The sequence below is a fragment of the Coturnix japonica genome, chromosome 27 (genome assembly GCF_001577835.2).
Source record: "Coturnix japonica isolate 7356 chromosome 27, Coturnix japonica 2.1, whole genome shotgun sequence".
Taxonomy (NCBI): Eukaryota; Metazoa; Chordata; class Aves; order Galliformes; family Phasianidae; genus Coturnix; species Coturnix japonica.
The window spans coordinates 4522804-4537757 of NC_029542.1; the positions used below are offsets into that span (position 1 = coordinate 4522804).

At 51.7% G+C, this 14954-nt stretch overlaps 1 protein-coding gene across 1 annotated transcript; it reads right to left on the bottom strand.

Annotated features, from left to right (window-relative positions):
• Nucleotides 1–281: 281 nt before the first annotated feature.
• CAVIN1 (caveolae associated protein 1) lies at nt 282–12942 on the bottom strand. The gene is made up of 2 exons (XM_015885714.2): nt 12320–12942; nt 282–2515 (listed from the first exon to the last, which is right to left on the bottom strand). The coding sequence occupies exons 1-2, from the start codon at nt 12737–12739 to the stop codon at nt 1850–1852; spliced, it is 1086 nt and encodes a 361-aa protein (XP_015741200.1). The 5' UTR covers nt 12740–12942; the 3' UTR covers nt 282–1849.
• Between the last annotated feature and the right edge of the window lie 2012 nt (nt 12943–14954).

The following is a 14954-nucleotide window of genomic DNA, read 5'->3' on the forward strand; positions in this document are numbered from 1 at the left end:
GTGACGTCACCGCGCGACCCGCCACCGCCGCCGCCTCTTAAAGGGGCCGCACCCCCCGATGTTCCCGGAGCGCAGCAGCGGCCCCGCGCGGAGCGATGCGGGTCAGCGCCCGGCACCGCCCGGTCCGCGCTGCGGGGACACCCCCCCCCCTCCCAGCAATGGGATCCCGCAGCTCCGGGCCGGGCACGGCCACCCCCCGGTACGGACTGTCCGACCCCAGCCCACCCCGTGCTGGATTCAGGCCGTTTCCCCGTCCCGTTGCTCAGCAGGCGCCATGCTGCTCCGTTACAAAACAGCCTTTATTAGTTGTGCTGCTCACCAGGATGCAGTCATACAAAACAATCTGAGCTTTGTCCAACGCGCTGCGACCGACGGGCGGCAGCTCCGCCGCACCGAGCGGGACACGGCGCCGCCAACGGGGACACGCAGCCACGGGCACAGGGCAGCGCCGCGGGGCGTCAGACAACGAGAGGGAGAACGGTCAGAGAGGAAAAGCGAGTTTATATACGTGGGTACGGCGGCAGCGGACACGGCTGCGCGGGGCGGAGCGGGGCCAGAAGGAAACGGCACGTGGGGCAGCGCCGGGCGGACGGGACGGGAACATCCCACCGGCCCCGCGCACCCACATCCCGCACGTGCAGCCGTGGGGCCGCAGCCTCCTGCCCGCTCCTGCCCCGCTGCCGGCGGCGGCTGCGTGTGAGAGCGGTGCGGGCTGAGCCGGGCGGTGCCGCGTGTGAAACTACAGCAACAGAGCGAAGGCACCGAGAGGGGAAATGGGGAGAATGGGGGGGGGGAAGTGCAGGACGTGGGCACGAGCCGGAGCCGCGCCAGGACCCCTGGAGGAAGGAGACGCTCCGAAACGCTCCGGATGTGCTGGATGTCGGGGCTGCTCGCTGCCAGCCGGGCGCTCCCACAGCACCAGCACATCCCAGGCTCCTCTGTAAGGCAGCTCGGCTGGCGTGGGCTGCTCTGGAACAGACGCCCGCCCCCTCCATGGCCGTGTGCACTCGCTGCCCACCCGTGGTGGCACGTGTGGGTCGTGGGGGGCAGCGTCCAGCTCCGCACGTTCCCTGCCCAGCCCGAATTCAGGCAGCTGGGATTTAACCCGAGCTGCTCCATGATGGCAGAGTGTGGGACGAGGCAGCAGGCGCAGGTTGTGGGGGCTCCGCAGTCCCAGCAGCAGGTTGGGTTTGTGGCACAGCTCTCCTGGCTCCGCCACAATGACCTGGGAGGAAAGAATGGAGCAGACCGTCTGCGTGCCACGTGGCTGCTCAGCTTCACCATTACTCTGCCCATTGAATGTGCTCCATTCTTCCCTCCCGCACGCTGGGGTGCGTTGCAGACCCTGTGCTCCTCGGGCGGCAGCTTGGATCCCACACATCCTGCTGTCTGCAGGGACACTCAGCCTGGCGCAGGGAATCGGGGCCTTGAGGGCTGGGCAGGCGTTCTTGACACCAGGTCTGTGCTCACAGAGGACACTTGAGCGTTTCAGGTGTACAGCTGTTATCTTGGTTTTAGCACTCTCCAGCTGGGCTGGGTCCCCGTTGCTCAGAGCCCTTCTCCAGGTCTGGGCTCTGGAAGGCTCTCATGCAGCTGCAGCAGGAATGGTCTCCAAGGGTGATTGGACAGTGTAAGAAAAACAGTCCTGTGTTCCTAACATTTCTGTGTGCTAAAACTAAAATATAAAATACACCTTGTCCTAGCAGGCAGGGGATTGGCATCGGCTCTGCAGGGTAGTAAAGATGCTGTGTACACTTGCCCCGGGGCACCGGGGCAAAGGAAGATCTCAAGATGTGAATGATTTCGTGTTCAGCCATCCATCCGCAGCCTTTCCGTGCTGCTGCCTGCCCTACTCACTGTCGCTCTTGTCCACCAGCACCGCGTCAGACTCCTCTGTGATCTCCAGCAGCGTGTGCATCTCAGGGCTCTCCCCACGCATCAGATCTGAGTTTTCTCCCTCCTCTCCACCCACCTCCACCAGCTCCGTGGCTTTTACTTCCACCTCCCCCTCTCTTATTTTCTTGACGTGGAAAGTGAAGGGCGGCACTTTGTAGACGGCCGTCTTGGACCTGGCATAGATGGTATGGTCAGGGGTAAAAGACTTCCTCAGCTTGTCTCGAGAAGTCTTCATCTTCTCTCTCCTTTCATTAGTCACAATCTTGGTGCCCAGCTTGTTCATCCTCTTCTCCAGGTTGTGGCGGGTTTTCTCCAGGTTGTGGCGGGTCTTCTCCAGGTTTTCCTTGGTCTTCAGTTTTGTCTTCTCCATTTTTTCCTTCGAGAATGCCTTCTTAAAGTCATCCACTCTCTTCATGCCGCTCCTTTTGATGCGCTCTGCCCGTGACTCCTCAATAATCTCTTCAATCTCCACCTCTTCATCAGAGGAGAGCTGGATGTGATCCTCCTCCGCATGGTCCTCACCTGCGGGCACCTCCTCACCTTCACCTTCCTTCTCCTGCTTTTCGCCCTCCTTCAGAGACTTGCTGATGCTCAGTTTGGATGGGAGCTTCACTTCATCCTGCAAGACACAGAGCAGAGCCATTGAGAAACACACCCACCTCGGCAGCCCCGCTCAGCACTGAGCAGAAGCACAGTAACGAGTCATGGTGGTATGAACCTGGCAGCCTCTGGCCTAGGTTTGTCCTCTCCATCAGCACACCCAATAAATTACACTGCTCTATCCCATTGCATCTCACGGCTCTGCTGTATTTCAGCTCACATTTATGAGCTCTGCACTCCCTGGGCTGTGCAGGCACTCAGCTGGGCCAGGCTCTGAGCTGCAGGCTGACCTGCTGCTGCCTCAGCTCCCTCAGCTCCCTCAGCAGGCACTGGGCACTCCAATCCTGCTCGCTGCTGGAGCTCCCTGCTGGGCAGCGGTGGTTTGTCCTGCCAGCCATGTTCCTTGTCTCCCCTTGCCTTGCTTAGAGACACATCCCGATGTGCACACTGGAGCTATACGGCCTCTCCTGAGGACAAGGCAAATTCATTCAGCTTCTCCACTGCCCTGGGTCAGCCAAATCTGTGATCTCTGTGGCAGAGGACAGGCATGTGCACAGGAGGGGCAGCGGAGCCAAGAGAGGGGCACAGGTCCGGGGTGGGATTGGTTTTCATCCGAGCAGCACATAGCGTGCGTCCCTGCTGCAATGAATCACCACTGTGTCCCAGGACGGGCTGGAAATAGCCCATCACTGCACAGAGCATCGCAGCTGTGGAGCTGCAGCACACAGCTCTGAAATTTATGCCCAAGCTGTTTTAACCAATGGAGCCACAAGGGAGAGGCATGGAGTGCAGCAATGAGCACAGCCAGACAACCAGCAGGAATGAGGCACAACCCTGCAGTGGGAACATTACAGAGCACAGTGCACTGGGCTGGGGCTTGGAGAAGGCCATGGGAAAGAAGGACCCGCAGGTGCTACTGCCAGCCCTGGGGACAGCAGCTTCAGAAGGAAAGGGCTGGGGTCCAAATACAGAGCTGGCTGTAGACGCTGCATCACTCTGCCTGCAGGATAATGAGCAGCACAGATGTCCAGAGCCAGGACATCCCAGTGTCACACAGCTGCTGGGGACAGGGCCTGAAGAGGCACATTCACCCCAATTATGTTTCTGTGCAGGTTTTCTTGGGTGGCCGGGGACCTTCTGATGTCTCCTGTGATGCTGACAGGACTGTGTGTTTGCTGCCTGTGCACCATTGCTGCTCTGACACGTTGTGACAGCTTTGGTGGTTTTCTCATTCCACCCCAGGCACAGGACAGTGCTGCTCCTTCTGCAAGCAGAAATTCCACAACTGAGAGGGAATCTGAAGAAAATGGTGTCAACAGTGGAAAATCACTTCCACAGAACACCCGGCTGAGCAAAACCACCACAATGCAGCTCTGCCAGACCAGGGGTCCCATTCCTGGATCCTGTCATTCAGAAAGCTGCAAGGGACAAGGCTCTGCCTCCTCCAAATCACTGCTCAGGCCTCAGATAAATTCTGGAAGGTGAAGCAGCCCACACATGTTTTCTCCGTTTGATATCCCCTTCAGAAGAGAACAATGCTTGTGCTCCCTGGAGGGCTGGGAAAGCCCAGAGCAACGTGCCCCAGCAGGACAGCGGGAGCACATTCTGCACAACACCTGCAGGAGTAATCCCCAGGATCTACGGGAGACCCTGCCCTGCCAAGAACATTGGGAACTGCAGCACTTCCTTCCCCCACCTCAACACAATGGGACAGAACAAAGGCATCCCCGCTCCCCTGGCACCAGTGCTGGAAATGACCGCATCCTGCAAACCTAGATCCTAATCAGACCCTGGTTAACTCCCAAGCATATGTGTACAGAAAGAAATGCCAGCACAAAACTCCCTGTCTGTCCAGAGGTAACTGCCTTCCCTCTTGTTATAACTGCGTTTTCCAACCTGGGCTGTACCAGCAGCACACCCCAGTGACACTCACACCATCTGTAATGTGCTCACCAGCGTGGAGGGATCCACCCCACCAGGTGCTGGGAGCAGCACTTGCCTCATTATTGCACCCAAATTCCCCAAACCACCCTCATTCGCAGGCTGCCAGCCCTCACCCCCCGCCCAGGGGCTCCCCTGCCTCTCCCTCCATCTGTAGATCTGTAGATAACCATCTGGAGAACAGCCGCTGTGCTTCCAGCAGTGTTTGATCCGGGTCACTTTCCTGATTTAAGGCCCATCTGCACCAGGCAGCTCCTGCTGACACAGCAGGCTCCAGCTGACTGCACCACAGCCCTGGGATGAGCAAATGGCTCTGAGCATCCCCAGGCTCTGCCCAGGGGCTCCTACATCACACACAGGCAGAGCAGCGCAGTTCCCCCAGCAATCAGAGCACTCCCTGCATGTCTGCCTGCAAACAGGGACAGCGGGGCCTCATCAGAACAATCCCGAACTGTCCCGGCTTTGCAGGAGGCTGCTGTGCAAATCCCTGCTCAGGGCACAGCTCAGGGCACAGCTCAGGGCACAGCTCTGTGCTGTGTACGCTTTGCTCCACTCGTGACTTATCCAGATGAGGCACATTTTTAACAGCAGGCATTCTAAGCACTCTATTTTTACTGGGAAAATACTGACCCTGGGAGTGGGAGAGTCCAAAATCCTGGCTCTTGGCATCCCCACACATTGGGGTGTTCGAACACTCCCTCCCTATTAGCAGATGCAAACCAGCTCTGTTCCCTGTGCCTGAATCCAGCTGGCACAAAGACAAGATTTCTCAGATTTTTATCTCAACACAAGAAAAATCCTCCTTGCTCTGTACACAGAGTGCAGAACCACCCAGCACAGGCAAGTGGTGGCAGTGTGCTGAGCCAGGCCATCAGCCTCTTCCAAGCTGAGTGCACTGAAAGGTTCAGCTTCAGCCCCTGCTGGATCGTTGTGTTTCTGTCACCCCGCACAATGTGCCCATCCACCCTCGGAGCTCACGAAGAGCTGTGCCATCGCTGTGGCACAGTGTCAGCTGTTTGGGGCTGGGGAGCAGCACTTGGGGACGGGGGGCACTGCCCTGTGCTCCTTCTGCTGCAGCAACACAAAGCTGCTCCATCTGGGGCAGAGCAGCGCCTGCCTTGCTGCACTAAGGGGGCTTTTATCTGTGTTTCCAAGCTGAGTTCCCCCGCAATGAGTCACCCCATCAGCCCCTTTATGGACATACACACACAGCCTGTTGCTACAACACGAGTAAATACTTCCCTTGTCACGGACAGGGCCAATGAGGCACAGAGCCAAGCTGTGTTCCCAGCCCAGCACAGCTCTGCAGGGATTGCAGAACCACCAACAGATAAGAGGAACACTCCCAAAACTTGAGAGGGGTTCCTAGGCTGCTGCTGAATAGAGGATCTCATTATCAGCACATAAAACAGAGTCCCGGGACTCTCACCACTCTGATCTCCAGTTTCAAGGTTTAATGGAGCTTTTTTCACACTTGCATGCAATTCACACCTGCAATTCATTCTGTTCAGTTATTTTTACACAATTGCAACAACACGAACAATTGAGTTTGGTTGACATGCAGCCATACCATGCACAACATGAGCACTCCCATCCCCAGCTTCTCCTCTGACCAAAAAGGGCCAATGCTGGCCAGGCCCAAGATCAGTGTCTGTGCCACATCACCCCCCCACCCTGCCTGCCCAGGGCACTGTACAGCCGAGGGAATTGGGGCAGGAATGCTGAGCACCCTGGCAGCAGGCAACTTGCCAGGGCAGAGCAAAGCCTGGAGCAGGAGCAGATCTGTGCTCCCACAGCACAGCACCAGCTCAGCCTGCTGGTCTGCAGGGATGCTGTGATGCTGAACCCATGTCTGTGTCCATGGAAGGAGGATATATCTTTTCACTGTCCTTGCAAATGCAAATTTCTCACTGGCAGTTTCCCCTGATCCCCATGTTCCCAGGCTGATTTCACCTTTGCCTGGTTCCTTCTGGGCCTTTCTACTGGAAAGAAAAGCCACAAAGCACAGTGTTTCCAACAGAACGGCCCTGCACACAATGCAGGAGTCCATCTGTGGAGCCTCAGACATGATCCAGCAGCCCCACAGCACAGCACTGTGCTGCTACCTGCAGCCCCTACGGCCTGAGACAAGGGGCAGACAAAGCCATGAAAGTCGCTGCTGTCTGAAATCTGCAGCAGAAGCACAGCTCCCAGCGAGCAGAACTCGGCACTGAGCAGAGACAGGTGCTGCCATGTCCTCACGAGGCAGGTTTAGCTTTATATCATGCACCTTGTGCTACTTAATAACTCCAAATCATTTCACATATGCCTATAAACTCAACTTCACAGCAAGTCTGAGGAGGTAGGTGCTGTCCGGTCTGTATTTCAGAGGGAGAAACTGAGGCTCAGAATACTGCAGGGTTTGCCCAGCCACAGAGTGACTCTCACGGAGCCATCTGCATGGCCTGCAGCCCTTCGTGCAAACCAAAGAGCAATGCCTCCCTCCCTGCTCACAGAGGCAGCATAAGACAAGTCCTGTAATGCCTGCAAGAGAATTACAGTTCCTCACCATCCATTACAACCCTGGCAGCAAGCAGCAAGCAGTTAGTCAACAAGCAGAGGCATTTCTGCCAGCTGGAAGCATCAGCCCTGCAGGGCTAAATGCTCATAGCAGCCGCAAACAGGCAGAGAACACAAAGGCACTACAATCAGCAGCTCTCAGAGCTTCAGAAGAGGTTCAAAACAATCTTCGGGGATACCCCTCCTGGGGCCCTACGGCTGCTGCCTCCTCTCATGTCTTCTGCTGATTTGGGCCATGGCACTTTGGGCAGCGTGGGCGCTGGGAACTGCTGCAGGAGACGGCTCAGAGCTCTGCCGAGGACTCAAAGGGCACTCTCTGCTTCTTCTCAGGCTGAGGTGAGGAAAATGGCATTTCAATGGCCGGCAGAATGAAGCGTAATGAAATACCTTACCTATTCCCCAGCTGGCCAATCTGATCAGGAATGGTGACAAGCATCATCCAGATTAGTAGAAGAACAGACAGAAAGAAAAGACACGGTGGTGTGATTTAGTAAAGGAAGAAGCCAGGTAGTAAATTTTGACAGCAAAGGCAATCTGCAAAGATTTACAGGAAGGAAGAGTATCCCATACATAATTAACACTTTTGCATTCATGGCCTTGGATTTGACTCCTTTTCTAAAGGTTGGATGGATCTTTTTTCCAATAATGTCAGGAGAGGTGCAGAAAGCGAAGCTTTGGCTCCTTGGCACAGTCAGAAGTCACCAGAATGCTGCTGCAGAAACAAAGGACAAGATCTAAAATACGAAGGGAAAAGAGCCAAGTGCTGAAGGGATGAATCAGTTCATTCTCAAGCAGCACCTCCCTGACCAGCAGAAATCATCTTATCCTCTGAAATTCTGTGTCTTGTACAATCTTTTTGGCATCACTTTCTAGCGAGCACATCTAGTTACATTATCTCCTGGGATCTATCTCTTAAAAGCATTCTCCACAAGCAGCTTGGTACCGACACTGGAGTTAGTTCAAACATGATGAAGAGACAGGGAGGAACAGTGCAGGATGTCCCAGCTGAGAAGGAGGCTGTTTGGAAAAATGCTTTTGCCTCCCAGTGAGTCAGACGAAAGGCAGGACAGCAGGAACAGCCAAAGGAATAGAAAGCTTTTTTTTTTTCTCCTTTTTTTTTCCGCTGACAGAAGGAAAAGGGTTTGATCCATTATCAGCCTGTTTGCACAAGTGCTCCTCCCAGATAAACCTGTCCCAGCTGATGAACAACTCCACGGCTACTTCTGAATAAATAATATTTCACCAACAAAGGTGGAGTTTGCATTACAGATGATATGCAGATACATCAGCGCTGATACTGACATTTGTATCCTCAAGTAAAAGGTACTGACTAAACATCCTGAGACTTTTTATTCTAAATATTTTATTTTCCCTCACTGACAGAGTATCTTTGTCTCTGGTCCCCGTCTTATCCTGCAGCTGGACAGTGCTGGAGAGGATCTTGCAGAGCCACACTTTCCCAAACAGGACAAATGAGGGCTAGACCTGCTGCCTAACTGCACTGTGCTTTACGTTGGGCACAGGCACATCACAGCTCATCAGAGAGTGGAAATTGGCCCTTTGCTCTGAGAGAATTTACTGCTGCACAGCTCAGTATGGAACTACAGCACCGAGAGGATTTCAGCAAACACCGACTGCTTATAAATAATATCTGGGCAATGAAATATTAAAGCAGTTGATTCTGAGCTGCAATAGAGAAAGCCGCGCTCCAGAACTGCAATAATCTGCACTAAGCAAAATCCTGGGAATGGGCTGCTAACATTCAGGAATTCTTTAGAGGCACAGCCTCCCACCAATTATTATTTTGAGATTTGTGTAATTCAGTAATATACAGAAAATAGAAAGGAATCTTTGCACACCGAGATGTCAACATGGTGCCCCTCACAGTGGAGGGAGAACAGTCTGAACTCAGGGCTGCAGCCCAAAAGAAATGACTCAAACCGTGTTTCCCTCCTTCCCATAGGACAGCACTGTCCCACCTCTCCACGAGCAGCAGAACAGACGTGAAGATGCCGCAGTGCTTTTCCTCTCCATCTGCAGCACTGCCCACGTGGAGCTGCCGGAGGGCACAGGGATGCTCAGTGCCTTCATTCTGGCTTCCGTCTCCACCACCGCAGTGCGTGGGTGTGAAATTTGTCCCTCCTCCCCAGGATCTTGCTGCTCCCATCCGTATAAGGCCCTACTAGAGGCACAAAAGCCAAACTGTGCTATTTATACCACTGCTAGCGGCCCTACCTACCCTGCTCATTGTACAGACCATGTGCATTTTCTGCCCCGGCCCTTCCCCAAAGCAGCTCCATTCCATGCACAGCTCTGGGCACCTGAGGAGTCCATCAAAGCGCAGTGAAGCCCTGCAGGAGTTTCTGACCCCTTAAAGCCATCACAAACATCTTTCTCTAGTAACGAAGCTGCCCATCACGAGGCAGACTGTCTCTAAAGTTTGGCTCCTACAAAAGTCTCCAAATAAGGGACCAGCACGTTTTAGAAACACCCGATCTGTCTGCTGGGTGCTGCAAGCACTGCGGCCCCTGGCTGTAGGAAAAACAGGCCACTGGCATTGGAAGGAATAAATTTAATTGTCAAAAAAACGCTTGGAGGAAACATCCCGTGCTTACATAATGCTGACACGTGCTTCTCATCAGATGAATGGGGCACAGTCTGCTCTGAGAGCTGCCTTTACCTAATGATGAACTGCAGTAACCAGCCCCATTTCTTCTATCTGTAGACAGGAGCTCTGGGATGAAGTCACCTCATTTTGCTGTATTAGCAGCCACTCCAACTCAGCTTGATGTGCTGTGCTGATTTCTCATTAAAACAGGAGCCCACAGCAGAAGACAGAGGGGCAGCACTGAGGAGCTCCGTGTGCGCTCCCAATGGGGCACACGCAGCCATCTGACATCCAGATATTCAGGAAGGAAAGTCCTGTTTACAACAACACTGAACTTCTGTTCAAAAGAATGTCTGACTTCCATCCCCACTACTCCTGAAACCAAGCAGACAGAAGTGCTGCAGGACCATCCAGCAGCTCAAGCTGAACAGCATTTCATTTTCCTCCCAACCTCTCTCCTAGCACAGTGTAACACTTGCGTGTAGTTCGACCTCGTCTCTCAAGGTGCCCATTTGCACTCCTGAAATAGTCCCTTCCAGAACTGCTGGAGACACACCAATTGGTTAATGCACTGCAAAAAGTTGTTGATTGTTAAGACTGAGACACGGGAGGATATTAGTAAATGAAGGGAGAATCAGCAGGGTGCATACAACAAACAGCACTGCTTGATAGAAGTAAAGCAGCAGGACATCGTCCCCATTGGGTGAACACCCCTGCTATGTACAGATTATTGCTTCTGTCTGCACAGAGCTTTGTTATTTCAATGCATTGGCATTATCTGTTTTGCATAATCCCAGCAGCAAATCCTCATCACTGATGCGCCCAGCAGTGAATACATCAAGACACAAAACTGCATCCTGATGCTCTGCATCTGCCCTGCAATTCCCAGAGTCAGACTGTCAGAACATTCTGAGGAACACAACCTTCACCATCACAGCAAAACACACATTCAATAAATACTTTTCCTTTCAGGAGAAATGAGGCAGAACAAAACCTCCCAGCCCAGAAGCAGAACTTCCAGAACCCTCCCAAATGTTTGACTATAGAACGTGTTTCCACCAGAAAAGCAGACTCTGACACGCACAGTTGATTTTTTCTTACACCAACCCCTCCTGCCCAGGTTCCTGTATGGTTAAAATTACATGATGGACTTTTCATGGAGTTCAATCTACAGATTAATGCATCTATTAAACAACCACCTGTTTTCTACAGGAGAAATTTTAACTCCTGTAGCTCTGACACACTGAAGTCCTCGTTACTTATGCACATTAATCTTATCACTCTCATTTCTTTCTAGTATTCACACATCAAAAACCCATAATGGATTTTGTTTTCCAGTTAAGTTGCCCCAGCCTCATTGTGTCAGTTTTGCCCCTGATGCCCTTCAGAAGCAAAATTGTTTTCTTTAAATTCAATTAAAATTCTTTTAAATTCAAAGAAAAATGTTACTCCATATTCAAAAGCAGCAACAAATCAAAAAGAGCAGCCCACAGAACCACAGCCTGCAAATATTTCAGATGCTTCCCAAGCACTCAGCACTTTCCCAGCTTCCTACCTATTTCCACAACCCACGCGGAATGTTTTGTACAACAATTTCCTTTGCTCTTCTCATTTTGCACCATTTGTTGCCTCTGCATCACCTCCAGGGCTCCATTTTACTTTTGCATGGATAGGTCTGTAAGCCTTACATAAAGGGTGAGCAATAAATAGAGATATAAAACTGGTCAGATTGCCTGTAGGGTCTGAGTATGCTCAAGTATTTCAGTCTTTCATGTATGATAAAAGTACAAATGCTTATCCTCTGAATCAGAGTTGCAGAGGCCTCAGTACTTGCCAGATTCCTGAGCTCATTATCACCAGCTCTCCCTTCAGACACTGTAGTAAGAACTGCTGCCCATTTTGTTCTGCTTTTCTTTTCTCTGTGATCAGCAGCGGACATTTCTCTACTTGTCCCTGACACTATTATCAACCTTGAGGCTCCCAACTGAATCATTAACTATTTCACTCACTTTTTTTTCCATGGCCCAATACAAGAGTTTGCTCTGATACAGAGAACTGACTCCAGACAGGAAAAGAGAGAGAAACATATTTTTCTTCTCTTCTTTAAGACTAAAGGAAAAACCCAGCCCTTGACACAAGCTACGAACACCAAGCAAAGCTGCTACTGTAATCAGACAATTAGAAGACTCAGGATGTGCAGATCATGGTAAAAAGATTGTGGAAATGCATACAGGCACAAAGGCAAAGGCAGACCCAGGGATTTTTGAGCTGGAAGATCTGTTTGGTATTTCCCCTGCCCCAATGCCGAGGTTACTGTGTATTGTTGTAAGATGTGTGTCACAAACAGGAAACATTATTGCACCCTGTGTAAATGATAATTTTGTAGCCTCTGACTACAAAGTTAGCAGGTGGATTTACCCTGTGTCCCCCTACCCCCCCCCCCCCAAACACAGAGCATTCCTGTTTAGTTAACAGTACATCGGGTTGCTGTAGTACTTCAGGTCCTTGCAACAATTGCTTTGGGGCATTCCTGCTACCTGCATTAAAACTCCTGTAAAAAAAGTAGTAACTTTATCTTAGAACACACAGGTGGAATTACAAGGTGAATGGGAGCTACTCCAGACCCACAACTGGGAGAGGAATGGACCATGCAGTGTGTCAGAACCAGTAGGAATGAAAACACCCCGTCGCGCTGCACAGAGTTCTGCTCCTTACCTGGTAGATCATGACTTTGAAATTCCTGCGTTTCAGCAGCTCCGCTTCGTTGGCCTCCAGCTTCTTTATCTGCCCAGCCTGTTTCTCCAGGTTCTGCCGGACGGTCTTCACGTTGACGCTCACCTTGCGCACCTTTTCCAGCATTTTGTTCACGGTGTTACTGGTGGTGGTGTGAGCTTTGGTCAGCTTGGTTAACTCTCCTTGGATGCTGACCACCGCACTATCCATCTCTTGCTGTCTCTCCTCCAGCTGTGTTTGGGTCAGCTGGATCTGATCCACCGCTCCGATGATCTTGTCCAGAAGGGTCAGCACCATCACACCATTGATCTGGTCTGACTTGATGGGTTCTTCGGGTATTTGCTCCTCAGAGGCCTCAGAAGCAGTTGGTGGTTCGATAATTTGCAAGGTAGTATCCTCCATGATCGCTGGGGAGTCCTGGCTGGGAGAGCCCAGAGAAGCTGCCACTGCAGGGAGAGAGCAGGGAAAGCTGAACCCGAGCCTCAGCTAAACTCTGTGCTGGGAGACACGCCAGAAATGGAGAGCGCAGTGCGTGGATGTCTGTGCTGCAATTCAAATGGCACGGCTCGGCAAAGCTGTCCAGTGAAACTGCCCTGCAAAATTTTCCAGGCTTGCAGGTCATTGGCTGACTCCACCTCAGCTATAGAAAAGGAGCCTGCTGCCAAATGCCTGATGACCCACCCTCTCTGAAATGATTAAAATAGTTGGAGGGCTGGCGATGGCTTTGCATGCAAACACAGGCACAGCTCAGCAAGGAATGCAAAGCTCTGAAACTCCAACTGCCTCTCTCCTTTACCATAAGTCTAAAGGAATTATGTGCAACGAGAGGAAAAAACAAAAACATCGAGCAAACGGCGCGGGAAGCAGCTGGAAAGAGACACTACAGCTGTATGCATTAAGGGAAGGCTGCTCTAAACAACTGCACACGTTCAAGTTCAGCTGCAAAATTCAGATCTTTTGCCACCTGTTGGCATTTTTTTCAGCACTTTGAGAGTTTGGTTTTCAATACTTTTAGAAAACGACTGGAATTCAGATTGAGGAGTTACAATAAACAATGCCTGGATCACAAAAACATACGCTGCCATTTGTCTGAATATGCACAGTAGGAATATACGCAATGTGTACAGAGCCTTTCAGTGTTGGTAGAAGTTTATGGCTTGTGATATCACCATCAGCTTATTGCCTTGAAAGACACTCGTTGATGAGTTGACACTATGTTGATGACAGCATCCCATACTCAGCACATCCTGCCTTGGGTTGGGGTCCAACCCACTCTTGACATCTGCCCCGGCAGGCAAATAAAACAAAGGCCCTACAAAGTTTGGTTTATCCAGGCTCATGTACCTCAAACCAGTACTGGAAGAAATCCTTAATTCCTAGCATACAAGCTGGGGAACCCACTAGATACAAACAGATGTATAGGAACATTGTTTAATGAGGACTATTGCTGCAGTTAGCACTTTCTGTGCCCCCGTGTTCTCTGCCATGTGACAACTTGCTTTTCAATGCTGTTTACCCACAGCACCCCATTGATCTGGATTTGGTTTCAGCAAGTTGTGTTGTGTAGCTTCCACTAAAGGTATTATGTCATGTATTAAAAATAACTTGCTTTTCTACACCCTGTTTTTTCCTGGAGGGACCTTTTTCCTGAGCATTTATTTCCAGCGTTTGTTGCTGATGAGTCAGTTCCATGTAAAAAAAACTTTCCCTGCTGCCAGGCAGCAACGAAGCTGCGCAGTTGTTTGTCACTGGGGAGATCTGCTCACAGTGGATTCCCACAACTGTCTCCTGTGAAACTTTATGTTCAGGTCACGATGCAGAGCTGCATTTTCTCTTTCTTGTTCCTTCTGTACCTTCATTGCAGTCTCTGTGCCTCAGGTTCCCCATTTGGGAACAAAAGCAACAACATCAGACTGAGTATGTAAATTGAGACAGAGCAACATAAACCAACAGAGCAGGGATGTGGTTTTAGACTCAATACTCAGTAGAACACATTCAGCACCCGCAGCAGTCACACCCCAGGCTAAAATGCAATGAGTAACATTCTATGTTAAGGCTCGTTTCATTTCAGCCATTTTCTGCAGCAGAGACATACCAGGCAAAGCCAATAGGTGGCAAAGTGCAGCCTCCTTCCTTTGGGAGCCCTCCCCGGTTTGGACACCCAAGGGCGAGGATTCGTCTCTGTCTTTTGCAGCAGTTTCTTGGCGCTGTTATTGAGCGATGGATCGAGTTCGACCTTTGGATCTTCCTGTCGGCAGGGGACAGTCCAAACAGGAACGAGCATCGCTCAGCTTCGATGAAAACACCCTCAGGTGTGTGTAGTGCAATAAAGGAAGGTAAACACAGCATGGAACAAACAGCTGCTTGCTGCTCGATTCCATTGACTCCAGTGGCACTGCACGTATCGCAGGGCAGCTCCACCATGAGATGGCGGCTGCAGTGCTGGGCACAGGGCCCGGCATTGCCCACAGCAGCAGCAGAGCTATGGAGGAGATGGAGGAGAGCGGCCTGGCCCCGCACGATGCCCTGCCCCTGGTGTGTCCCACAGGCCGCGGCTCCAGCACCAACACTGTGTTGCCCCACGTGACCGCTCCCCGCACACGAGGCCAGGCCGCGC